This window comes from Podarcis gaigeae, assembly GCF_964106915.1.
Source record: "Podarcis gaigeae genome assembly, chromosome: 1".
Classification (NCBI taxonomy): Eukaryota; Metazoa; Chordata; class Lepidosauria; order Squamata; family Lacertidae; genus Podarcis; species Podarcis gaigeae.
In genome coordinates, this window is record NC_139678.1 from 42,438,432 (window position 1) to 42,466,399 (window position 27,968).

Sequence of the window (27,968 nt, forward strand, 5' to 3'; positions counted from 1 at the left end):
CTCCCTTCGCTGCTATTGGACCACGTGTCCGGCTCGGCCCGGTCCCCTCCCCAGCCGAGTCTCCTAGGATTAGCGCACGCGCTTTCTCGGCCGAGGGAGCAGCCGCTTTCAGCACCGCGGAGCTGCGGACAGCGCCTTCCGCCCTCCCCACCAAGGCGGCGCTTTTGCGGTCAGGAGGCCACGGCGCCGACGAAGACCATGGAGGGCGCGGCGGGCTCCCAGTCGCTGGACGGGGAGGCAGCTGCCGGCCAGAGAGCAGAAGCGAGGCGCCCGGAGACAGCGGGATGCACCTCCAGGTAAGGCGAGCCTCCAGGGGGATGCCCATCGGCCGGGGAAACGCCGCGTGCCCGTCTCCTCCTCCTCCTTCCCTAACCCTTCGGGGGTGTCCTTGAGGTGCATCGCTCCTTTATCCGCCGCCACCGCGCGCTCCGTCCCCTGCACCTCCCGCTGCTTTCCCAGACAATGGAGCCGATCTCCCCTGGGCGATGGGAGGTGGGAGAAGGGCGGCGGAGTGGAGCGGGTGGGGTGGGGTGCGGGGTTAGGAAGAGGGGGACTTTCTGCTTTTCCAGCACCCCACCCCACCCGGTTGCATCGCCGCCGCAGGCCACATCGCCGCTGATCCTCGAAAAGTTGGCCTTGCAGAGCGAGGGGTGGAGGAAGGCGCGCAGCAGTGTCCCCGAGGTCCAACCCTATTGTTCTGGGATCCGCCGCGGGAAGGCGTTGCTCTGCGACGGCTTGGCGGTTCCCTCGAATCTCCCTGGCTATGCTCCGGGAAACGGGACCCACCCGAGCCAGGCGCCTTCACTGGGCCAGGGGGCTGACGCGCCTGCCTGCCTGCCTGCCTGCGCGGGCGAAGGATCCCCGTCGGCGCATCTGTCGCCACGCTGCGGGGCGCCTTTTGATCCTCGATTGAAGGGACGCGCGCCGCCCTCGATCCGCGAAGAGGAGCTGTTGTTTCTGTCCGGGAGAGGATTCCTCCGCCCGGCAGCCCGGGATCGAGGGAAAGCAACGACTACGAGGAGCCCTCTGCTGGGGCGCCACAAACAAAAGGAGCGACAGGGCAAGATTTCGCCCAGCTTCCCTCGCCCCGCAGTTTCCAAGAAGGCGGAGCCAAAGCTGGGCTGGGCTGCCTTCGATCTCTCGCCCTCTCTAAAATACACTGTGGCTTTGATGCCCGCTGATCCGAGGGTGCCGGATATGTAACAACGGCAAATGCTGTGATCTAGAAATATATCTGCCGCGTAAGGGAGGGGGGGTGTCTTTGAAATTGGAGCCAACTGCTAGGGCCAAGCGCTCGCCCCAAAGTTGATGGGCGATGCCATTCAAATAGTGTGTGTGTGTGCGCGCGCGCGCGCGCGCACCGTGTCTTGTGATCGATTATGCGGGTCGGGACTTGCCTGGGGTCCCCCAATATTTTATTCAAGTTGCCGCCACCCCCGCAGGGTGCAAGGGAATGAAACCAGGCGCTATCAGAAGAAGAGGTCCTAACTATAGCCTTAGAGGAAGAAATCAGTAGGGTGCTGGGACGTGGGTTTAGGAAATATTGCTTTAAGGAAGCTCTCTTTAAGGAGAGCTTCGTCTTGGATTCCCTTCACGGGCCATGGAGGTAGGTGTGTGTTTATAATCAACACGGATAGGTTTAAATTCGAAGGGAGGCATGCAAACGCTGATCAATTCTTTCATGGACTGAAACAGACTGAATTGCAGATTAACTTCGCCCCACCCCAATTAATCAAAGGTCTGAAGGCAGGTAGGGCCTGATCAGCCTGCTCTCTCCCTTATTTAGGAACATAGGAAGATGTGTAAAGCAGATGTTCCGCACCCAGCTTTCCACAATAGATTTAATGAAACGATAGCATGCAGAGGAATTAACTGGCTTGCAACCCAAACTGGCCTTCCAAGTGGAGCGATGATGGCTTTCCTTCTAACTATGAACAATAGGCAGCTGATGCCACCCATGCCCATTACGTAGAGGGTTTGAGTTGAGCTCAGTGTGATCTCAGAATTCAGGAAGGATGGATCAAGTGATGACTCTTAGTCATTAAAATTCTATTTGTCCAACTGAAAATTCCCTAATGGGGAAGAGTCACAGCTCAGTGGATGAGCATCTGCTTTGCTTGCAGAAGGCCCCAGGTTAAATTCTTGACATTGCTAGGCTGGGCTGGGGGGGGGGGGGACTCCTACCCAGACTCCTGGATTATTTCCTGCCAGTCATATTGAGCTAGATGGTCTGGCGCATTACAAGGCAGCTGCCTGTGCCCCTGTGTTGTAAACCAGATATGGAAATGGCATGTTGGATGGAGCAGATGACTTTTGGTTTGGCCCAGCAGGGTCCTTCTTGTGTTCAGTAGCCACATATGTGAATCTTCTGCAACAATAATAGCCCTTGAACTTTGTTGTTTTTCAAGGCATTCCCACATTGGTTAAAAAAGACATATCGTACTTTTCTGTGTATCAGACTAGGTTTTTTTTTACTAAAAAATAATGTTAAAAAGGGGGTGTAGTCTTATACACAGGGGCAATCTCTCCCCATTTTCTTAATTTTGAGTCCCCCAAAATAGGGGGCGTCCTATACATGGAAAAATACGGTAATTAAAGGTGGCTTTTGCTTTAACAAAGCCTAGCCGCTCTTCTTGGTCAAACCACAGTGAAGAGAAACACCTGTTCTTTCAAGATGCCCATGAAAGCACCTGCATTGTGGTTTTGCAACACACAAGTGTATTTAAAGTTAATGGATGGAGTGCTTGTTTGAAAAGCAGTGCAATTAGTTGAGAGCTCTAGTGAGAAAATGTTATAGCCTATTGGAATTTGCATATACTGTACACTGTGTTGTCAGCAAAACATGCTAAAGGCGTTTTACATTTCTAGACTGGTACTTCAACTGTAGCTGGCTGGGAACAGGGAGGATTCCCAAGCTATGTTCCATAACATCTCAAAAACTATTTTCCTCTCTCTGGAGCATGAGAGATCATACACCTAGTTGAGTAGATAGGCTTAAGCTGTTGGCAGGTGGGCAGAAGATGGATCAGGCTCCACTGGTAGATCTCTTGGTGATTTGCATCAGGTCAGCAATGATTTCTAACTCCCAATTGCAATAACAAAGTGGCTTTTAAGTGGTTTACAATGAAGGTTTGAACACCAATTGATTCAAAGCAACAAACCTATAATAATTGAAGAAGGATAAAGGATAAATGTAAGAGACAACAAAACAAAAGTAAAAGTGCAATAGCACATTACATCAAAGCAATACAACCGTTTAATAAGAAGGTTTGGAGAATAGGACAGCTGTTGTTTTTCACCTGGTGCCTAAGGTTATGAGAATAGGTGTCAGTCAAATACCACAACTTGGGCACCACCACTGAGAAGGCTCTATCCATGGTTGTCTCCCACTTTAACTGAGACAGCAGGGACAGTCATATGGGAGCAGGCAATCCTGACTCCAAGCTGTATAGGGATTTATAGGTCAAAATCAACACAACAGGCCTGGGAAGAAATGGGAAGCCAGTGATTTTCTAATATTGAGGAATATGTCCTTGTTGGCATGTTCTAGTTCCTCATGGACCACTTCATTCTGAACCAACTGCTGTCGCACTTTAACCATAGGATCTAGAATTTTGCTTTCCACATATCTCATTGACTGTTTAAGAAATTTTCTAGTCAAATAAGATTCTGCCCATGGCCTTTTTTCTAGCCAATTCCCTCAAACTGGGTTCGATATTCTATCACTGTCTTTATATATAACTTTGTAGCCTAGTAAAGAGTTCTGTGGAACACAAACACTTGCTTCATTCTCACTCTATACAAAAAGGTTCAATAAAACGCATTGCCTCTGAACTACGCATTTATGGCTGGCAAGTATAGAACCCTAAATCTCAACATGTCCAAAGCTATGTCACTGTGAACTCATTCCAAAATGATGTCATTGCTGGCTCAGCCTCCAGCACACTCCTCAAATTTTCTGCTTGCTGATTTACAGCTACAGACTTGTTTGTGGAATGCTCAGCAAAAAAAAATTCAGAGGTTTTCTGACACTCACCTTTCCTCAGTGACTTAATGGGGTCCTGCTGATCTCACCATTATTTGCATACTGACAGGTCTCTGCACGAGATGAAAAAGGTCCCTCACAAAGAGGCATTATTGACAAGAGATGTGGGAGGATAAAAATACATGTGCCATAGTTTAGCATTGTACCATAACTATCTTATACTATGTCTTTAGCTGCTTTACTACTTTGTACATTAGAAGCATCTGTTTATATAGAAAATGAGAATGATCAGCTTTATTGTGGGTGGCAGATGCGTTTTAAAGATGCAGTGACTTCCTTCTTATGTCTCTTCCAGAACAGATTCAGCCTTGATTTCTTTATCAAAACTATAGCCACCGTATCTTGAGTGTCTGAATGGGAAGAAATCACATTTTCTCAATCCATGTTCTACCCTTCCTGTTTTAGGCATTGTACTCTCTTGACTCCAGAAGTCTATCATTCTGTTCTAACCCTTTATTAAAACCCCATTACAAGACTCCATTAAGAAAGCTTTTACTGTTAATCCCAGGTTTTTTTTAAATAAAATAAAATATGTAAAGCCTATTTAGAAACTTTGCAAACAATGCAAAATCATTGGTCAGCAGAGAGGGTGTTTGTTTGTTTAGAGGAAATAATTGCTAACCTTAATATTTGATTTAGAGTCTCACTGCAGAGGGAAGCCAGTTTGGAAGGAAAAGGAAAAACTAGACAGAAAAGTTTGCCAGCTTTTAGTGTTGTCTTACAATATAGCCACAGGATCCCTTTGTATTACTGGCTGGTGTGATTCTAGCCCCCCCCCCCCCCGCCCTTTCTGGTTATAATAGCAGCTTTGTGGGCTGCAAGCAAATGCTAACTGAGGGTTCAGGAATGAGCCAGAGGTTTCACCTTTTTGAGCTTCTACAATCAAAAATGCTGAAGATGCACCTCTTTACTGTGGCCTGGGATATATACATTTATGACACACCCTATTATTGTGGCTGTAATTTAAAATGCTGTGAACCGCCTTCAGATTTTATGACGAAGGGCGGTATATAAATCTAATAAAGAAAGCAAACTGTGTAATATTGTATGGGGCCTTGTGGTGAAGGCTGGGTAAAAAATTGAAATTAATCATGAGCGTAATTTAAATCATAATACCTGGGTGAGATAGGCAGATACCAGATGAGGAACTGTGGGGTGTTTTGTCAGACTTTTGATTTTAAACTGCTTTCAAGAGTTTTTTCAACAGTCCAGCGGTACATACATTTAATGAAACAAACAAATATTCATGTGAAACAAACAAACAAATGTAATCACTGGAACCCCTAAAACTGAACAATTTACTATTGCGGTGCCAGTCTCTAGTTTACCATTTCTTGGTCATGTGACTGAGCAGCCCATGGTGGTACAGATCTAGAAACCTCTGGATGACAGCTAACTTGGTTCTTATTAGGCCACCTTTAAGCCTAGTTTGGGTGGATGACCTGGACTGGTTGATTGGCAGGAGGAGTGAGAACCTGTTCATTCTCCTGAACCTTTCTGATGTTTTTGCTATCTTTAGTTATTGAGGCCTCCTAGGCCACCTGGCAAGGGTGAGGACACCTCCTCCTCCTTCTTCTTCTTCTTCTTCTTCTTCTTCTTCTTCTTCGGCGATCACTCGTAGCTGAGTAAGATTGTCTTCCATGAACACAGCCTTAACAGTGAGTCCATAAGGCCAATTCTGGATCCACACGTCCTTCCACAGTGGGAACATAGGTTTCCAGGTGGGAGTTGATCATGGTGTGGATTTGCCAAGTGTGCCTTCCTCTTAGTATATTTCTCCCTTACGTCCTGATTTTGAGTGTCTTCAAAGCCCATGACACCTTTGGTAAAGGCTGTTCTCCAATTGGAGTGCTCACAGGCCAGTGTTTCCCAGTTGTCAGTGTTTATACTGTGTTTATATATCCACACAACATGACCAGTCCAACAAAGATGATGTTGAAGAATCACTGCTTCAACACTGGTGATGATCTTTGCTTCTTCCAGTACACTGGCATTAGTTCGCCTGCCTTCCCAAGTGATATGTACATTATTATTTTTTGAGACCCCATTGAGAGAATCTTTCGAGGAGTTGGGGTTGCAGGGGAGATTGTGTGACACACACTTTGTCCCCCAGCCTTGCTGCTGCCCCCCCCCCCACAAGCACCGGAGGCAGCCATCTCACTTTGCCTAATGGTTGGCATTAACCAATGTGGTTCTGCTCCAGATTAATGATGAGAAATCCAACTTATCTGGAAATGAGTGTTTTTCCATTCGTGGACAGTTGTAACCCCCAAGTCCAAGAACCCCCTAGCCACCATGATATATGCCATCCAACTTACCTTTGAAGAGTGTTTAACAAACTTCACTTAATTCAAAATGTGGCACTCTGTGGGAATGAGATAAGGAGAGTGTGCTCGGTTGGTTACTGGGGGGAAATGCAGTTTGTTTTCCAGTTTGTTTAGGGCACTTTTTAAGTGTTGGCCCTAACCTATAAAAACAAATAAGTCTCAACAGGTTGCATACCTTAGGGAGACGTTCTTCTGGGTGAGTGCCCTCCACACGCACACACACACACTGGTACACAAAGATCCTCAAAAAAACATTTTCCTGAAGTAAGGAAGTTGATGGGGAAGGAGGACGATCTCAGCAGAGGTGCATACTTTATGGAATGTTCTTCCCCGTCATGCCTAATATATTGTCATGATCAGCTGCTTTGATATTCTGTACTTTGGAAGAACGGGAGGCTCATGATGTCACAGGTGGCAGCCAATCAGTGCTTTGCACAGTCGGCCACTGGTTTGCCTTGAGCTCGATCCTGGGGAGAAGAACAAACAACAAGCAAATGCTTCCACATCAGCCCCACTACTCTGATTATTATATGTTTGATTGCATCCCTTTTCTTCCCCTCTTTCCAATTATCACTGCTGGATTCTGGTCAAGATCAGGTAACTTCTCTACATTGGCTTATGAAAGTGATAGGAGAGACAAATAAGGGGTAGCAGTCAAGCAGCTGTGATACACAATTAGAGCTGTTGGCTCCCACCTTTTCTTCCTTGCTGTCTGCTTTGCTGAATATCTCTTTTGTTTCTTTCTTGGTTGCATCCAGCTGGTCTAGACAAAAACAGAGCTGTCAGACCATAACTTTGAAGCTGCAGGCTTTTACTGTTGCATGGATGGGAGGACATTTCTGCTCCCACTGTAGCCTCAACAGTTCTGAATATACATTCTATGTGCTATGACTAGGAATCTCACTGCCCATCCAGATCTCTCCTTTTGTTGCTTTGTCCTTGGATCACCATCAGTGAATTGATGGATGACCATAAATTTGACAGTATCGCAGTGTATTGAAGATACCAATTTCTCTTGATTAAATATGCCTGGCATCTAATATTTTCCTTAGAAAATCATATTGATGTGATATGATATGAAGTGATAACTTGGATCACTGTTAACAAATAGTGCTGGTCTTCCTGTTCATCATTGAAGGTCATAGCAAAAAATGTTTATGAGTCTGCGAATTTCCTTAGCACACAGTTAAGAAAAATGGCTTGTCATTTTCAATCAGGCAGGTGTGGGAGTACTGTAAGTAAATGTGGACTTTTCACTTACTCTATAATGTTCTTATTCTTAAATGTTTACACTCACATGTGGACTCTTAAAAGAATGGATACCCATTTGAAAGCATTCAGGCTGAAAGTCTAGGGGTTTGGGCTACTTTTTACATACCACAATAACTTAGCATTGTTGTGCCACCGTGGGAACTAGAAACTTGCATTAAGGAAACAAAAATAGGTCCTGAAAATCACTAAGAATGCTTCAAGGCTTATATGCAGATTTCCAGACAAAAAGCTCACATTTTCTCAAAATGTTTTCTGAAAGTGGAGCAACCTTGCCCCAATGCTGAATGCCCCGATGCCCCACTCCTGATTTTCAGATGTTGAGTACAGACATCAGCAAGGGGGGGGGGGGACTGCACCCAACCCAAGCAGCTGCAGGTGTATAGGTGACCCATGCAAGCGGGACTCCTGAATGATCAGGAGGGGTTGTGGTCCCTCTCCTGCCTCGCACATGGAATGAAATGCTTAAAATTTTTTGTCTGAAAATAACTAGCAGGTATTGTTGGTTTAAGGGGATGCGGGTGGTGCTGTGGTCTAAACCACAGAGCCTAGGGCTTGCTGGTTGGCAGTTCGAATCTCTGCGATGGGGTGAGCTCCCGTTGTTTGGTCCCTGCTCCTGCCCACCTAGCAGTTCAAGCAGGTCCCTGCTCCTGCCCACCTAGCAGTTCAAAAGCACGTCAAAGTGCAAGTAGATAAATAGGCGGGAAAGTAAACAGCGTTGCCGTGCGTTGCTCTGATTTGCCAGAAGTGGCTTAGTCATGCTGGCCACATGACCGGGAAGCTGTACTCCGGCTCCCTCGGCCAATAAAGCGAGATGAGCGCCGCAACCCCAGAGTCGGCCACGACTGGACCTAATGGTCAGGGGTACCTTTACCTTTACCTTTTATTGTTGGTTTAAACTACCAGTAAAGTTTTAAAGAGTGAGACGTTCTGTTATGCAGCATTGCTGCCCCAGCTCTCGCCACATTCAGAGAGAGGGGAGGCATCCCAGTGGCAGCAAATGTGGGAAGGGGGGGTGGAATGGAGTGGGGGCACCATTCCTCAGGTGGTAAAGCAGGACAGGCCACCCCTGACAAGCAGGCTTCCTTAAGGTTCATTCCCCCCCCCCCTTATGAAAATGCCCAAGCTTTATAATCAGCCTGGGAAGCCCTGTTCTCTGCCCCATGGCTGTCAAAGCATCTTCAAGGTATTTTATGAAAATCTAACAATAATTTAGAAAATCTAACACTAAGTACATAGTAAAAACGAACGCACAGCCATGAGTACACTTCCTCTCAATTATTCTAAAGTATGATAAAGGGCTTTAAAAAGTGCCTACAAATTCATTAATCTGTAAGGTGCCTGTCCTATCAGTGCATTATAGTTCTCTCTTTCATATTCATTGTAATGGATTGTAGTGATGAATATCCAAGCTCTATATATTCTCCATCTCATCTGTAGATAATACTCAGTGGTCATAAAACTTCCTATTTTCTTTGTACCATCTCTTAACTAAATATGGTTATGAGGGTTTTGGGGGGCAGGGCGAGGAGAGAAAGTAGGTTGTACAGTATGTGTAATCCTTCTAACTCCTGGATCCAGCAAGTGTTAACATATAAGCCAGGCTAGCTTCCTGTGTTGAGGTGATCACCTGGGTGATGGGCCATTAAGAGAAACAAAGGAAAGGGGCTCTGTGTGAGATGGCAAATGGGTGGGACTCCTTTATGGGCGGGGCAAATACCGGTAATTAGATGGATGAAGCAGAGTTTAGAGTTGAGTTATGGTGATGTGGGCCAGAAGCGAAGCAGCAAACAGAGATGGGAGTCATGTTTGTTTCTGTTTGAATCCAAGGTTTGTGGCTATGGAAGAAACAAGGCCCTTTTGGGATGTTAATGCTCTGAACCCCTCCATTGTTGGCTCAGGTTGTATATTATGTATAAATAATCCATATATCCTAAAGACACCACAGTCTCTACTGTGCCTAATTCCAAAAGAAAACACAGACCTTGGGTAAGCGCTGGGAGCCCCCGGGATCTTGCACTGCTCAGAGATTGGGGTGGTATGCCACAATATCGCCGGCAGAAAACCTTCCGATACAGGCAGTCATTTGAGGGATAATCTTTTTGCTGTGTTAAAAAGCTTTTATGCTGCTTCTGTTGCCATTTCAGTGTTTTATTGGTTACTGTTCACGTAAGGAACTTCCTCTCTGTGACTGCTGAGACAATGAATGCCTCTTGGCATACATTTTACATAGGAAAGCAATAAAGAAAAGCAAACCCATTTCTTCTCACAGGGAAAAAATAAAGCCAGAGCTTTGTCAAAGTTGTCTTAATGTGCCGGAGATCAGAAAGACGGAGCCGAGCTCCAGCAGAGACTCCTGGGAACGGAGATGCCCCGTCCATCACTGCCCCATTGATGCTTCTCCCAGCTCAGTGAGATACCACCAGGCCTCTTCCAGCCATATGCATGCCCCAATCTCCACTCGATCCAATGGGCAGGTGCCCTCTGGCTCCCAGGACTCCTTCCAGCCTCACCTGTATTACCACTGCAACCAGCAAGAAGCCAGAAGCAGCTATGCCCTGCCTCCCCTGCCAGGCCATGGGGAGAGGGCGACCTTGTGCTCCCATCACTCCAGTGGGGATTCGTCGTCAACTCCCCAGCACGAGGCTGTGGACATGAGATGGAAACAGTGGCCCCCCGACCAGCAGCAGTTACGGCCAGTGCAACACCATGTCGTCACGGTCAGGTGAGGACAGATGACTGCAATGGGTTACACTGCCTCCTTCATCAAGGGATTAGGAGATGAAGAGTCTTGGCTTGCTCTGTGGAGCACCGTGTGCCTCTGAAATCCTCTTTATGCATTTTGTTTTTCAGTGGGCACTTTAGGCCATTGCTTAGCGGTGGGGCATGAGCTTTGCATGCAACCCCCCATATCTTCAGCTCACAAAAGGACTAGGTAGCAGGTGAAGGAAAGCCCCAGAAAGTTTCTGCCAGTCAGAACAAACAATGCTAGCCTAGACAGACAAATGCAAAGCAGCTTCCTTTATGTCTATGTGTACCTAGAAAAGCGAATGCAACAAACATGCCTCAATTTTACAGGTACACTCATTAGGTAACCAGGATGGGTTACTGCTCCCTAGTTGGGTGCAGAGTCAGTGGCAAACCCAAGCATAGTTTTGGGGAGGAGTGAATTGGGTTTGTGGGCTTGCCTTACTCCCATGTTTTTAAAACACTTCCCCCTTGGCTCATTTATCAGAGGCACCTATGTAACATAAAAGCAATAGTCACTTAATTTTGATGCTAATACTCCTTTACAAGCTGAAACTTAACGATCCTCGTTCTGGCTCCAGGCCAGTCTAAGGGCTGTTTGCTGCCTTACTTTTAAGATCTGAATACACTCTTGGGAGTTCAACCTCCCTCTAAATCGCCATGAAAATGTCGTGCTTCTATTATATGCAGCTCTCTCTCTCTCTTATGAGCTGTTTCTGCGGCTTTGCCCTTTGTGTGTTTTTTCCTCAAGAAAACAAACAGACAAGCCATAGTGTTTTAGTTTAACAATTCATTTTTTCATAACGTTGCAACTCCAGAAAGTTTGCCCTGGTTTTTCAGACATGGTGCGAAATGTGAGTCTTAGGGAAGGCAAGTGTGCTGATTTGCACAGGGTAGCTCTCAGCTGGAAGGGCTCCTCTCTCTGAAGGGCTGCCCAATCCTAGTCCAACTTAAAAGAAGGAAGAGCAGCAAGGATCAGCACCTGTACTGAGGACTAAGTCACCTGAGGTCACCTTCCTCACAATAGTGGGGTGTGTTAAATCTCTATATAGATTATAGTAATTATGCCTGAATTTGAATCTCTACATATAAAGTAGCATAGGTAGATCCATACCCTCTCTTATAATTCTGTAGTGATGCATTTTGCATTTCTTCCTTTTTGGCTAATGTGCAAGTGGCCACTCTGGAGCCTAATACACTCCCCCCCCCCCCCAGTCCTCAAACGGCAGGATTCTGCTTTTAAAGTTCCTTGAATGGATTTTGCTATTCCTCTGTGTGCGTGTGCATGTGCACGCACATGTGTTCTTTAACAAAATTCTGAAGCAAATTCTTCTAATTCAAATTTACTTGCCCAATTTCTAATGAATGAGCCTCTCGATTTGAATCTTGTTTTCACTATTCTCAAGTTTTGGATACTATCGGATTTGGTTTTGTTTGTTGTTCTCAATCTGTACAATATCATCTCTGGAAAAGTAATATTTATTTATTTACACCCTCCCCTTGGTGCTACCAAGAATACTTAGCATTCTCGCCTTAAAATTCATCCTCAAGGAAAGTTAGGATCTAAAATGACAATCCAGTGCCTTGCAGCTTCTTTTGCTTTTCCTCCGGCATGCTCTGTTCTGCACGTGTTCTCTGCCATTGACTTTTGCTTCCCGTAGGTCCTTCTCCTACACGTAGAGCGGCATTTGTGCAAGAGCTCTCTTCCTAGTGCATCGCTCCACAGAGGGTATGGACTGATTTGTGCTCTGCACTTTAAGATCAAAAGCAAAATTTGATCATTTAAAATTAAGTTGCATTTGAATTCTAAACGGCTGAACAAATTCCTTTCTGCTCTAGCTTAATGGCTGTAGTCTGGCTTTGCAAATTCTTTGCCCTTCCTGATCATGCCTCTCTTTCCCACCATTATGAGAGGTCCCCTTGGCAGTACAAGCTCACTCACTTGTACAGCAACCTTGTTGTACTTCACCTGATCTATATGGGTTGGACATCACCGAGGTTGTGCCAGTGTCAGCAGAAGCATGACGCTGAACTTACAGGATAAAGGTAAAGGTAAAGGTACCCCTGCCCGTACGGGCCAGTCTTGACAGACTCTGGGGTTGTGCGCCCATCTCACTCAAGAGGCCAGGGGCCAGCGCTGTCCGGAGACACTTCCGGGTCACGTGGCCAGCGTGACAAAGCTGCATCAGGCGAGGCAGAGCCGCACACGGAAACGCCGTTTACCTTCCCGCTGGTAAGCGGTCCCTATTTATCTACTTGCACCCGGAGGTGCTTTCGAACTGCTAGGTTGACAGGATAACTTGATGGCAAATGTGTGAATGATGGGCCCGTCCCTGCATCTTTATAAGTACAGCTGAAGGGGTGTGTACAACCTTTTTGCTTATTTATTTTATTACATTTACACCCCACCTTTCTTCCACGGAGCTCAAGGCAGCAAACACAATTCCCCACATCCTTGTTTAAATCCCACAACAGCCCTGTGAGGTAGGTGATAGGCCTAAGGTCACCCAGTGAGCTTCATGGCCAAGCGGGGATTTGAACACTGGTCTCTCCCCAACACTACTACTACTACCACAACAACAACAACAACAATTTATTTGTACCCCTTCCATCTGGCTGGGTTTCCCCAGCCACTTTGGGTGGCTTCCAACAAAGATTAAAAGTACATTAAAATGTCACACACTGAAAACGTCCCTAAAGAGTGCTGCCTTCAGATGTCTTCTAAATGTCAGGTAGTTGTTTATTTCTTTGACATCTGGTGGGAGGGCGTTCCACAGGGCGGGCGCCACTACCAAGAAGGCCCTCTGCCTGGTTCCCTGTAGCTTTGCTTCTCGCAACGAGGGAACCGCCAGAAGGCCCTCGGTACTGGACTTCAGTGTTCGGGCAGAACGATAGGGGTTGAGACGCTCCTTCAGGTATACTGAGCTGAGGCCGTTCAGGGCTTTAAAGGTCAGCACCAACACTTTGAATTGTGCTCAGAAACGTACTGGGAGCCAGTGTTTCAGGACCAGTGTTATGTGGTCTCGGTGGCCGCTCCCAGTCACCAGTCAAGCTGCCGCATTCTGGATTAGTTGTAGTTTCCGGGTCACCTTCAAAGGTAGCCCCACGTAGAGCACATTACAGTAGTCCAAGCGGGAGATAACTAGAGCATGCTCCACTTTGGTGAGACAGTCCGCGGGCAGGTAGGGTCTCAGCCTGTGTACCAGATGGAGCTGGTGGACAACTGCCCTGGACACAGAATTGACCTGTGTCTCCATGGACAGCTGTGAGTCCAAAATGATTCCCAGGCTGCTCACCTGGTCCTTCAGGGGCACAGTTACCCCATTCAGCACCAGGGAGTCCTCCACACCAGCCCACCCCCTGTCCACCAAGAACAGTACTTCTGTCTTGTCAGGATTCAACCTCGATCCATTAGCCGCCATCCATCCTCCAACTGCCTCCGGACACTCACAAAGGACCCTCATTGCCTTCACTGGTTCCAATTTAAAAGAGAGGTAGAGCTGGATATCATCCGCACATTGATGGACACCCAGTCCAAACCCCCTTGATGATCTCTCCAAGTGGCTTCGTGTAGATGTTAAAAAGCATGGGGGAGAGGACGGAACCCTGAGGCACCCCACAAGTGAGGGCCCAGGGGTCTGAACACTCATCCACCACCACCACCACTTTATGAACACGGCCTGGGAGGAGGGAGCAGAATCACTGTATGACAGTGCCCCCAGCTCCCAACTCCTCTAGATGGTCCAGAAGGATGTTATGATCAATTGTATCAAAATCCGCTGATAGATCCAGCAGAACTAGGAAACAGCTTTCACATTTGTCCTAAGCCCGCCAGAGATCATCAACCAGTGCGACCAAGGCAGTTACACCACAAAGGCTCTCACTCCTAGATTCTGCTATTGTGCCTTTTGAAACATATAACCTATATTCCGAGTGGATGCAGGGATTGTGCGCTGAATTCCTCAAGGAAACTTTCAGGGATTCCCCAGCTGAGAGCCCAAGTCTTTCGCCAAGGGACACAAACTGCCACCATCCCTTGCTGTCACCTGTGCTGGTTGAGCCTGGTGGAAGTTGCTATCCAAAGTTGCCTGGAGAGGCATAAGTTCCCTCCCACTGTTTTAGATGCTTCAGCTTGGTTGCTGGTTGAATGAACCAAGTCAGCAGAGGACCCCCATGAGCTGCAGGGACAGCCAAGGCCATCATCACCCAAACTGCCAACCTCCCCAACCATGCTATTTAGGGTTCATTGCCTCGTACTGCATCCCAGACTTGTGACTTTGTCCTTTGCCTGCCTGGAAGGGTTAACACTCTCATGAACGGAGACTTCTGCCTGGGCTGAAATTAATAAGCCAATGAATATCTTTCTCCCTACAGACATGACAAAGTGTTCAGGATGCCAAAGAGGTAGGTTACAATCAATCTCTCTACCCTATCATCATGTCTCCTCCTCCTCCTCACACCCTGCTATTAGGAACGAGGCAATGTATTATTCCTGGTGACATCCCAGGCAGGCAAAGAGCTGCAGCTACATTAGTAGGTTCACAGCTCCTCATTAAGAGCTTCCCATCTGTTTCGAGTCCCCCGCTCCCCCCAACCCAACCCGCTTTGCAAGAGATGTACTCCGCAGCTTTAAGGAAAATCTAGCCTTCCAGAGAGCTTTCCCCATATCACACTCGAACCAGGTATTGCCGTGTTGTTCTGCATGTATGGCCTTCCTTTGCACGTTGCACTGTTTTGCACGTTCGACATTTAGCATGCCCCGTTATGCTCAACATAACACATGAAGTGTCAACATTTTCTTTCCCCCACATCACAAGTGTTTCACACGAACGTACACCAGGTAGTTGGAGACAGTAGTGGCTCCCTGTGGTGTTTCTACCATGTAAATATGGTGTGTGTGTAAGATATGTATTACTTTCTGTGTTGTGAAGCAGGCGCTTGCTAACTTCTTAATTTGTGCCTATATCTACTGAAATGGATTTAGTGCCCTGAAGCTAACACTAGTAGCTAAAGGCATTGGGATACAGAAGCTAGGGACCGGCCTTCCAAAAAAGAAAAAGAAAAGTGTTTTCATTCAGCTGAGCCTGCTGGGTTGAGCATCTTGACTCCCTGCATGATATCGGTCTCATCTCTTCATTTCTGCATGCTACAGCCTCTTCATCTTCCAAGTGATGACACTGTTTATTTGCCTCAGCTAGAGATCCTCTACCAAGCTGCTCCTCTGACAGATGCAGCATAATACAAATAAAATGTTAATAGGGAAATTCAGGGAAAGGTAGAGGGACTGGATGGAGGGCCAACATTCCTCTGACAAGAATTTTCAGATCGGTTTTTGAAATATTTCCTTTTGGGAGCTTCACCGCCAACCTATTGGAGAATGTTAGCCCGGCCCAGAGAATATTCAGTGAAAAGCCACCCCAAATGTCTCTGGACATGAATGCAAATGGGGACTGGCTGGGGCAGCTGTAGATCTAGTTTAATAACTGTCTAATACTATTTTCATCGTAGGGAGGGAAGCAGCAGGCTTGGCACCTGCCCCTTTCAGTCTTACGTTCTCAGTTTGTTGCTTCTTTCATCTACTAATGTAGCTCCGTTCAGTATTACCTGAGCCAAAGGCTGTGTACAAACCATCCATTTAAAGCACATGACTTGCCCCCAAAGAATCTGGGGCACTGTAGATCATTAAGGGTGCTGGGAATTGTAGCTTTGTGAGGAGTAAACTACAGTTGCTGGGATTCTTTGATGGCAACTTCATACTTCAAATCAGAGGTTGTCAACCTGGTTTCTACCACCCACTAGTGGGTGTTTCAGGATGCTAGGTGGGCGGTAGGGGGTTCTACGGCACAAGCTGAATCTTCCTTCCATTGAGCACTGGTGGGCGGCAAGGAAATTTTACCATCAAGAAAGATGCGTTAGTGGGCGGTAGGTATAAAAAGGTTGACTACCCCTGCTTTAAATGGATGGTGTGTATGGAGCTAAAATTTATCAGAAGAGAATTTTGAGAAACATTTGATAACATTCTTTTTGACCACCTCAGAACTAAAAAAATGAGGAGGTTCTAATTCTGATTGGAGCAGTAGTGCTGGGGAAGGGAGTGTCTAACGTTTCACTCCTGTGTCATTTACCCCAAAGAAAAATCACGCCCAAGTTGTTACACTAGTCCTGCTGGTGAATAATAGGAGGCAGTGGAAGACAGGAGTGCCTGGCGTGCTCTGGTCCATGGGGTCATGAAGAGTAGGACACGACTAAATGACTAAACAACAACAACAACTTACTTACATTATGCATCTCTTTCCTCCTAGCAAGAGGACTAAATGCAGTGTGTGTGTGTGTGTGTGTGTGTGTGTGTGTGTAAGAGAGAGATATTTCAATCCAGAAACATCTCCCCTTCTCTAGCCCCACCGCTCCAATCAAAATTGCAGGCTTCACCCCTTCCAAAATGCTGCTTTAAAGAGGAAGCTGAGAGGTGGTGACTTGTTTTATCTCTGACTGCAGTGAGAGAGACCAACCATTAGGCTGTCTTAGGGTATGTTCACATTAGTAGCTTGAAACATGCAAGGCCACCCCCTTCCCCCTGCGTTTCAAGCCCCATTTTCACATCAGAGAGGGCGCAGGGATGTCTAACATGTATGGCCTTTTTGGTCTGAAGGTTAAACGCTGAGACTTCAAGGCTAGTTTGGCTGGGCCTCTCTCAAATAACTTGATAGGGTTTCCCTTTCAGCTCCCCCTTATTCCACCCCAAGAGGAATGGAATAATTTGGTCATGCATGGTGCTAAAAACTGAGCTCCATTACTATATACACCTCCCCTCCATCTTTGTAAATGGAGAGCGGATATGACAAACAAGGTACCCCCGCAGGCCCCCAGCCGCAGGACTGCTCCACAGAGCCCCCCAAGCATGCATGCTAATGTCATTTCCCTAACCATTCTGGGATGGGTAAGGCACTTTTTAGCCACTTATTTATTTGGGGGGTTAAAGGAAGAGCCTAATTTCAGGACAGAGTGAGGCAGGTAGGTGGCCTGTTCTCCAGCTATGAAGACTTGGGGGGAATAGTTACAGGTACAGCCTAGTATGTCGCCATGCGCTTAGGTAATCTGAACCAATAACTTGTGAACCCAGAGCATGAGCCTGTGACGCGCTCCCACCAGCACCCACCCTGAAACCTGGTGCCAGGTCACACCAGTAGCCAGTGTGGGTTTTAACTGGCAAGGTTAACAGAAAAAAGTCCCTCCCCCCTTTACTCACCTAAGAGACAGAGAGAAATGAATGAAACAGAAAATGAAATGAAATGGCAGCTTCTTGTTTTCCTTTCGCTCCTTTCCAGTTTGTCCCAAGTGATTGCTGAGTGGCCGGTCGCTGTCTTAGTGCTCTGTTCGGTGACCGTGTTGGTCTGTACGCTGGTGAGCGTGTTAGTGGGAAATTTGCCCGATTTTTCTGAGCCCTTGATGGTAAGTTCCTGCAGATGATCTGCCTCAGGGACATACAGTATCCTTCCATGTAAAGGTTGGTTACCCTCTTTCCATGCTTTAGAGTTGCACTGGCAAATACTTGTAGGTGCCTAATGAGATTTCTTCTCCCACAGTCTTCCAATAAAATATGTACAGAGTGTCAGTTTGCATTTCTTAGTACAGAAAGTATCAATCTGATGTGTAGAAATCTTTTCCTATTCCAATTAGTTCAAGAAGGTTCCGGAAGCTTCTCTGTGTGAAAGAAACAAGCAGAAGGTTCATGGTGTTTGGGTTATTTCTTCAGAGAAGCTGAGTACAGCTGGTTTAAACTGGTTCTGTTATCTCTTCTGTCAAGATCATGCTGACTGTAATAGGCCAGAAGGAGCCTGGGTTTCACTTTCTCTATCTCTCTTCCTTCTGGTGTGGTGTTCTGTATATAGTGTTAAGGTTTAGACTTATTATAAGTTATTGTAAGTTTCAGTTAAGTCTGTTGCAACTGGACTTCTTATGGACAGTGCCAATCCTGAACGTATTGGATTTGTGACCATTGTGCTAATTTGCCTTCAGTAGCAGTAAAGCTCTGCTGGATGGAATATTAATTGCCTCTGGTCTATTTTTTGGGAATCCTGCAATGTGTTTAAGTTTTTACTCTGCTAACTATACGTTGGAGTTTTGCTCTGGATCAATGTTGAGTAAAATTTCCACTACAGAGAGAACATTATAAGTGTTGTCGTCTTTTTAAACCACTCTTGTAGATTTTCAGAACTCGTTAAATAACCTGACCTTAATAAAGTCCTGATGTAAATTATTTTCTGGTGTGGGGAGGCTAAATCCAGACTTTGCATATTAGGCCAAATCCTCATAGCAAAAGTCCTGTTGATATGGATGGGAGCTGCACAAGAGATTTGCATTGAATTGAAATGAACTGGAATTTGTTCAATCCCATTGAAATTAATGGGAGATCTTACCTGTTGAAACACTTCATTAAAATGGGTCCAGACTTGGTTTGCTCAGGATTAATTCTGGTTATCCAGTCTTGAAATCTTAAACTTAAACTAAAAAAGGACTCATCTGAACATACACATTAGATTAGTGCTGTATCCAATGGCGTATTGTAAATAGAAATGCCCTTGTATAACATCTTGAAATATGTACATTTTTATATTTATAAATAGGGATTTGAGCCACGAGACACTGACATAGGCAGAAAGCTCACCGTCTGGAAGAATATGAAAAGCCACACAGGCTATAAGAAGATTCTCTCTCTTTCCCCTCACACTGACAACAGGTACATGTTTTGGGGGCAGGGATATGGATTACAGATCTTCGACTACAACAGGGATGTCCAACTTCCAAGAGACTGCGATCTACTCCCACTATAAAAACACTGGCAATGATCTACCCATTGGATTAACCAAAGTTGTTGAGCTTTTGGGGGTGCCTTCACCAAAAGTTGAGCTTTTTTGGGGGGTGCCAGAACCAAAGTTGTTGAGCTTTTCGGGGGGGGGGTTGGGCGATCCATCAGGATCACAGGATAGACCAGAAATGCCCCACAATCAACTGGTAGATCGAGATCAACCCGTTGAACATCCATGCTCTAGAACAATGGCCCATTTCTTATTATGTTATGTATTGTGGAACCATCAATATACATGGTGCTTAACAGCATAAAATAGGAACTGAAAAAAGACTGTAGTCTATATTTCCACACTGGAGGAGGCAACAATGTGGGGGGCAGGAAGCACAGGAATAACACACAAGAGGCACAGAGGCTTATCTCCTAAGATGTTAACTATTATGGTTTCCTACCATATTTCTGGTTTCCTACCATATTTCTGTGAGTCAGATATTCAGGCAATGTGTTTCCATGGAGACTAATCGTTGGCCAGTCTTCCTTAGGTCTTCTGAATGGTGCAAAAGCTGGCCTCCCATCCCCCAAGGATGATGATGATGATGATGATGATGCTAACCACCACCACCACTTTATTATTTATATCCCACCCATCTGGCTGGGTTTCCCCAGCCACTCTGGGCAGCTTACAGCATATATAAAACATAGGTGTGATCAAGGTGTCTGGAGAGCTGGCCTAAGGCATCTTATTTATAGAGGAAAGAGCAAGACATTATAGCCAGGAGTTTTTTTTTGGGGGGGGGAGTTATTGAGCTTTGGGGGGGGGAGATCACAGGTTTTAAAAAAAACCTCAATAAAAGGACATTACGGGGGGCAGGCTTCTGTTGGGGGTGCAGAACCTCAGTGAATTATTTTTAATGCTTTTCAATAATTTTTGAGGATTTAAATTTTTTGAGGATTTCACATGGGCATGGCCAGTGCTTTTTTCCCCTCTAAAAATATGTTTAAAGGTATTCTCATTTTGACTCAAGAAAATCTCCTTTTTATAATTCAAATCAGGGAAAATAAATACAGTAAATGGAGAAAAGTACTAAGATTCACAAAATGTTTAGGGGCATGCGTACCCCTGCATCCCCCCAGAAAAAAAACACTGGCTATGCCCATGTTACCCACCCACTTCCTGCGCAGTGGCAGTTGGCTCTTGACTTCATCACTGGCAATGGAGCACTGCCCTTCACCCCTGAGACAAACAGGCGAGTTTAAAGGGTGCAGGACGGGCCATGCCACACACCTCTCTTCTCACCCTCTCCCTGATGTGGGGCAGTGGATTTAGCTGCCCCTTAGAGTGCTTAAAGCAGGGGTAGGCAACCTAAGGTCTGGGGGCCAGATGCGGCCCAATCGTTTTCTCATCCGGTCCACGGATGGTCCGGGAATCAGTGTGTTTTTACATGAGTAGAATGTGTCCTTTTATTTAAAATGCACCTCTGGGTTATTTGTGGGGCATGGGAATTCATTGTTTTTTTCCAAAATATAGTCCAGCCCACCACATGGTCTGAGGGACGGTGGATCAGCCCCCTGCTGGAAAAGATTGCTGACCCCTGGCTTAAAGTATCCCACCGCCTACAGCCAGCCTTTATATTTGTAAATAAATGCAAACATGACACACCATGGGCTGCTTCCAAATGAAACAGTGTCAACACTTGGTACCGTATTTTTCGCTCTATAAGATGCACCCGACCATAAGACGCACCTAGTTTTTAGAGGAGGAAAACAAGAAAGCAACGCAAAGCCTCTTGAGCGAAGAGGCAGGAGCGCTCCGGCTGCACTCAAGAGACTTTGCATGGCTATCCCTGGAGCAAGAGGGATTGGGGTGCACCGATCACTCTTGCTCTTCTGGCTTCAGCGATAGCTGCGCAGCCTGCATTCGCTCCATAAGATGCACACACATTTCTCCTTACTTTTTAGGAGGGGAAAAGTGCATCTTATAGAGTGAAAAATACAGTAAGTGTTGCATCCCTGTAATTTCCACTGCTTGAAGAAGTTGGGTGAGCATTGGGATAGGTGAACTTAAGGAGCATCACAGAAGGAAATTTCCTCCTTCCTGCATTCATCTGCAACCTCTCCCTCCCCACCCCAAAGAAGAAACCCTCTCTGTGGGGAAGAACAATGTGGGGTGAGGTGACATGTTGCTAGGAAGGAGGAGGGGGCAGGAACTTATTTAAGTAACACTGTTGTTTACGTTCCCTCCAAACATACTCTAGGATCCAAGCCTGGCAGAGAACAAGGGCAAGAGAGGAGGGAGAAGGAGAAGCTTTTCTTACAGCTCTGTATTGTAAAAAGCCATGCAGATGAGTTGCAGAACCATGCTCAGTTCAGGATAATGTTGTTTCTTTTTTTGCTAGTTACGGGGACATAGGCGTGAACAGAGGGCAGAGATCCATACAAGGCGAACGAGAAGCAAGAATAAGGAGAATGGTGGAGCCAGACTATGAAAAGGATGGCTTCTTTTGTGGACCCCCAGGTAAGTTTTGTTTGAGATTGCCCTCCAGAACTGACCAAGGCAAGAAAGTAAAGACGTTTTTTGTGAACCCCCCTGAGACCTCTGGGTATAGGGCGGTATATAAATTCAATAAACAACAATAAATAATTTTCCTTATGGAAGGTTTCTGAAGCTTCCTCGTTCCTTATACTCATTTAAGAGCCTTCAGCTTGCGTGATACACCTTCAGTGCAGATCTGTAACTAATAAGAGGCGTCATTTCCTATTTTACAAGCAGGGAATCAAAGTGAGAGCTTTTATTTCTTTAGCAAATTTATATACCGCTCTTCATTGTAAGATCTCAGGGTGGTTCAGAGAGTAAAATACAGGATAAAAATATGAAAATAAGTAAGGCAAAAATAGCAAAACAACCCCCTACTTCCCACAGACACATTTAAAAGGCTGCAGAATATTAATCAGCTTAGAACTGGCCAATATTGTGTAGTGTGTGTGTCCGCGTATTAGTATTAGTGAAAGGACTCAGAGATGCTTCTTATCCCCCAGCCTCAAAAACCCACAAGTGCAACATTGGTAATCCAAGGAAATGGGTATAAACTGGAATGATTTGCTGCTTTGAGGGTTTAAAAAAAAAAAAGCAGTGTATAGATTTTATGAAATAAAATAATTAATAAATTAAATAAATGACCAGACACAGGATGCCAATTAAAACCAAGTTAACAGGAAAAGAAAATCAATAAGATTAGATAGTTGTGGCATAGCCCAAGTTTAAGTGAGTTAAGGTAACCAATGGTTTAAGCAAACAGGGTAAGTCTTGTTGTATGGTTACCTCCTTGGAAAGCAGAGTTATACAAGGACAGTGAAAGCAGCCTACAGCATCATTTCCCGCCCCCCAACCCACATGTCTAGAGCTTGTTCCAAGAAGTTTGTCAGGTATCTTTGCTGTTACATAACTGTACCTACTATTTTGGCCCTTAGGGAAAAGTTATTCTCAGCTGGTATTTATGTCCACAACTGCTGGAAGCTTATGGAACTTGAAAGCAATACAATCCATGTGTCAAATGGAGCAGGATAAGGTTGGTATTGCTGTAAGGAATATGTACACACTTATACTCCTGGATTGTTTTAACTTCAGGCCTGGATTCCTGGATTGTTTTAACTTCAGGCCTGGATTGCTTTAACTTGAATCAGTGTCAAATCCTTACTTCCAGATATAGTTTTTTTCTCTCTCTCATACACACAGAGAGGCACATAGGAGGTGCCTTAGTCAGACCACTGGTCTATCTCGCTCAGTATCCATAGGCTAGCAGAGGCTCTCCAGGGTTTCAGATAAGAGATATTCCAGCCCTACCTGGAGATCTTGGGGACTGAACCTGCGACTTTCAGCTTTACCACTGAGCTACAAGCCTCCCCACAAATTCCGTAGAATGCTACATCCTGAAACACAACACTATGCTTTAAAAGACGACTGAAATAGGGGACGTGTGTGAACAAAATCTTTAAAAGTCCCCATCCTCAGAACAAGACATTTGTCAAAAGGATAAAACAGAAATGGAAGTGGCAGTGGGGCAAGCCTAAGTCATTCTTTTTCCCTTTGGCTTTTCCAGATCCGTTCTCATGCAGAGTTTGGGAATCTCTGCCAGCGTACTGAAGCCAACGAATGCTGTCCAAGTTGGTCTCTTGGAAACTTTATCGCAGCCCTGTACAACCGGTCGTCTTGTTTAGAGGTTACCGAAGCCGATGTTTCCCACACCCTTGTGCTCCTTCGTTCGTGTGCCCCCGACTATCACAAAGGTGTCCTTGTCCCTCCTTGCATCGGTCCCAAGACTGAAAGAGACAAGCACGCCCAGTGCTCCAAAATCCCTGAGAAATGCACTCGCTTCCATGCTGTTTACCAGCTTCTTCATTTCCTCGTCGACCGAGATTTTCTCAGTCCACAGACAGTGGGATACCAAGTGCCAACCCTGAAATACAGCCTGCTGTTCTTGCCTATGATGAAAGGAGCATCCATGATGGGCATCTACCTGAACAACCTTGAATCGTGGGACTTGTTTGATAATTACACGTCCATTACTGGGATGGATCTGGGCCTTAAGCAGACATTATTCCAGCACTACCTATTACTGGATACCGTGTATGCAGTCTTGGCGATACTGGCCATATTTCTAAGCATATTTTTTTATTTGCGCTCGGTCTTTATTACATTTATCACCTTAATTATTGTCTTTGGTACCTTGATGATTTCCTATTTCTTGTACAAGGTGGCCTTTAGATTCTCCTACTTCCCTTTTGTAAACCTAACAGCGGTAGTCATTCTCAGCAGTCTTTGTGCCAACCACACCTTTGTCTTTTTCGACCTCTGGAACCTGAGCAAGAGCCAGAACCCATCCGCCGGGCTACTGCAGTGGGTAAGACTAACCATGCACCACTTTGGGTATCTCATGCTAGTATCTTGCCTGACGACTGGTGCTGCTTTCTACGCCAGCTACATGAGTTACATAACCGCCATCCGATGCTTTGCCATCTACATGGGCACCTCTATCCTGGTGAACTTGGTCTTCATGCTGACCTGGCTTCCTTCCACCGTTGTGCTGTATGAACGTTACCTAGCAAGGAACTGTGTCTATAAACCAGAGGGCTACTGGAATAACAGTGGGCACAAGAGTGTCATTCTCTCTCTCCACCACATCCTCAGGCGTATCCAGAAAACCTTGCACGAAACCGCCAAGTTATTATTTGAGAAAGTTCTTCCTTGTGGGGTGATAAAGTTCCGCTATATATGGATCTGCTGGTTTACTGCCTTGGCTATAGGGGGTGCCTACATTTCCTGTCTGAACCCTAGGCTCAAACTGCCTTCTCTAGAGATGTCATCTGTGCAGGTTTTCAGGCTAAGCCACCCCTTTGAGAGGTATGATGCCGAATATTGTAACGAGTTTATGTTCGAAAGGCTGGAGCGAGGAGAAGACCTGCACATGCCCGTCACTATTATATGGGGTGTACTCCCAGTGGACAATGGGGATCACTTTAACCCCAAGAGCAATGGCACTCTGGTGATGGACCCAGCGTTCACCATTGAAAATTCTGAAGCTCAGCTATGGCTGCTGGACTTTTGCCAAAAAGTTAAAAACCAGACTTTTTACTACTCTGAACTGGAACAAAAACCCACCGTTTGCTTCATGGAAGAATTTCACCGGTGGATGGATAGCCGTCAGTGCTCTAAGAGAGATCACAGCTTCAACCTCTGCTGTAATCACTTCTCCTTCCCATACAGCAGAGAAGTCTTCCTTCATTGCATCAAGATGATGATCATCGAACAAAACAGAGACGAGGCAGAGACTCGGGACCTAGGCCTCAGATTTGATGAAAGGGGCAACCTGGTTGCTTTGGTGCTACAGTTTCAAACCATTTACCACTATAGCTTCAACTATAGCAAGGCCAAGCATTTCTATGATGAAATTGGCCTCTGGATAAGAGAAGAGATGAAGGCAGCCCCCATGGGGCTTCAGAACGGCTGGTTCACCAGCAAGCTGGAGCTCTACAATCTCCAGCACAGCGTGGACACAGAGAGTATGGTAGTGCTGGGCTTATCAGTAGCCATCTCATTTGTGGTTCTTTTGCTCACAACTTGGAACGTCCTTCTTAGCTTGTTCTCCGCCGCAGCTATTACAGGCACCGTTCTGGTAACTGTCGGCCTGTTGGTCCTCCTGGAGTGGCAGCTCAACGCGGTGGAGTCTCTCTTCGTTTCGGCAGCAGTGGGTCTCTCCGTTGACTTCACGGTCAACTACTGCATATCCTACCACTTGTGTCCACATCCTGATCGCCTGAGCCGTGTAGCCTTCTCCCTGAAGCAGATGAGCTGTGCCACTGTCATGGGGACTTCGGCTTTGTTTTCGGCAGGTGTCATCATGCTGCCTGCCACCGTGCTGGCCTACAGGAAGCTGGGCATTTTTGTGATGATGATCAAGTGTGTCAGTTGTGGCTTTGCGAGCTTCTTCTTCCAGTCTCTGTGCTGCTTCTTTGGCCCGGAGAAGAATTGCGGACAAATAATTTGGCCTTGCACTCATGCTCTGAAAAACTATTCAGACGACCCAAGCTCTTCCAACAGAACGTTTACCTGTGGGGGAAATGAGAAGCAGAGTAGATTACAAAAAGATCAGGAATCCAACAGTGCAAATGAACAGTACGAGCTCCAGCCTTTGGCCAGGAAGCTTAGTGACAGCTTTGACAACAGCACCTCCACAAGCAAGTTGTCCAATCGTCCATCTGTCTTATCTGAAGACATTCAGCTCCAAGATAGCAAGTGCTCTGGAATGGAAGTTCATCCTTCCTCTGAAAAGGACAGACAGAAGCTGGAACAGAGTGTAGGGCGTCATGTAGACCTTTGCCAATGTCCAGCCCTGCAAACATCTTCTCCTTACAAACCTGGAAGCAGCTCAGGAAATGAAGCAGAAAGTCATAGGGACAGGCCTTGCAGAGACTGCAGATGTAAAAAATATGGCCATAAAGCTTGGGACCATCTTCAGTCAGCCAGCACAGTCGATGAAAAACTGCTGAATAAATCTCACTCCTCAAGCAACACCGATCAACAAAAATCAGATTATACCTCAGAAAATAGTAATGTACCAGAAACTGAAATGTATGAACTCCACAGATGCCTTTATTCTACTGGCAGCTCTTTCAGTGCTCAGAATGTCTCCAGTGAGACATCCCTGAGTGACTTTGAACCAAGCGTAAAACTCATGGAATCCGCCAGTTATTGCCCAGGTCATTTAGATGTAGCTGGTTCTTGCTGTCCAACTCAAAGAGGTCACCTGAATGGAAAAAGAGACACCCTGAGGCTGGACCTGAGGGAGACTGTCTTTGACACATCAGCTTCAGCATCCCAGCAAAACAGTGGTTTGAGGAAAACTCAAAGGTTAGGAGTAGGGGGTGAGGATCCAGTTGTCTTGCCAAACAGCAAACCAGATATGCCTGATGTTTGGATCAAGCGGTCTGGCGCCCAAAACTCTGGATACTGAAATGAACATCTCAGAGGAAATAATTGCTATTTCAGGGGCAAGGATAATTAATTTCCATTTTGAGTAGTGAGTATAAAACTTTTCCAAAAACGAGAACAAGCTGCATTTTTACAAAGCCAGCAAACCTGGTGCGGATTAGAGGCAGATGTTATTGCAGTGTCAGCTGTTCAACTGCCTGCTCCATAGACAGTGCCATATTCTCTATTATACTGCAGGATTATTAAGCAAGAGTTCTTTGTCATTCTCTCCAGTGCAATTCGTTTTGGAGTAAACGGAGAGGCATGATGATGAGTGGAATAAGTGTGAAGTAAATGGCTCAAAGGATATCTTAAAGACAAAGGGAAACCCTTTTCTAAAACATCATTGCTACTAACCGACTGAATATTGATGGAGTGACACAAAAGGTGTCTTTTAGCTCAGTCATCCCTCTTTTCACCATCAGTCAAACAAATCTCCTTAGGGAAAATGTATTCAGATAGCTGAAAGTAATATTATCTGGGGTACTTTCGTTCAGAGAAGACTAACCAGTAGCCCTTCAAAAATAATGGTGGTTGCTCTCTCCTCCAATTTTTCCCTACAATGTAATTTACAAGTGGAACCTGCAAGAAATTGTATTGCAGCGTGGAACATTTCTGTTCTGGGGTCCAGCCAGCCAGCCATGCCTTTCCCTAGATATGCTGTTCCATTCCCCCCTCCAGTTTTCCACCTCCCTGCCAGTCAGGATTCTGTGGCCACTGAGCATGCTCAGTTCTCATTGGGTTGCTGTTTATGCCCCCTTAAGTCTGCCCCTCCTACTTATTGTGTGCCCTTCTGCATACCTTAATCCCCCTGCTGATAACTTCCTCTTGTGCGTGGATGGTGAAGTTTTGGCTGCAGAAGAGCTGGCACGCAGAGAACAAGTTTGTTATTAACATATAAGATCCCTAAACCAGAAATTCAGCATATGTTTCTCTTTCCCACTGACAGTGTGCTTAAAATTCATCAGACATTTTTCTTGTAATTCTTCATTTTCTGATATGGGTAATTTGTGTTTCACCTTAGCGGCTAGTATTTCATTCAAAGCTGTACAGAGATGTCCAAGTTTGCATATTTATGGAATCCTGCAATTTACTTTCTCTCTCTCCATTGGCCATGTCACGCCCTGCCCTGGCCCTCTCAACCATCACAATCTTTTTACATTTACTTGTCAAAGTGATATCCCAGCATAAAAAAATAAACCTGTTTCCTAAACTGGGCTCAAAATCTTAATTATTTTTGTTTGCAAA

The 27,968-nt window shown here is 45.8% G+C and overlaps 1 protein-coding gene across 3 annotated transcripts; it reads left to right on the top strand.

Annotated features, from left to right (window-relative positions):
- Positions 1-27,933, top strand: DISP2 (dispatched RND transporter family member 2). 3 transcript variants are annotated; one of them, XM_083744199.1, is made up of 8 exons: positions 1-296; positions 9,914-10,366; positions 14,764-14,793; positions 17,715-17,838; positions 19,014-19,126; positions 21,592-21,710; positions 22,664-22,761; positions 23,293-27,933. In XM_083744199.1, exons 1-8 carry the CDS (start codon positions 199-201, stop codon positions 26,701-26,703), a joined length of 4,446 nt encoding a protein of 1,481 aa, XP_083600325.1. In that variant the 5' UTR covers positions 1-198; the 3' UTR covers positions 26,704-27,933. The 3 variants fall into 3 exon arrangements, with proteins under 3 accessions (XP_083600325.1, XP_083600326.1, XP_083600327.1); XM_083744200.1 differs by lacking the exon at positions 14,764-14,793; XM_083744201.1 differs by lacking the exons at positions 1-296; positions 9,914-10,366; positions 14,764-14,793; positions 17,715-17,838; positions 19,014-19,126 and adding an exon at positions 20,291-20,442.
- Positions 27,934-27,968: the final 35 nt, after the last annotated feature.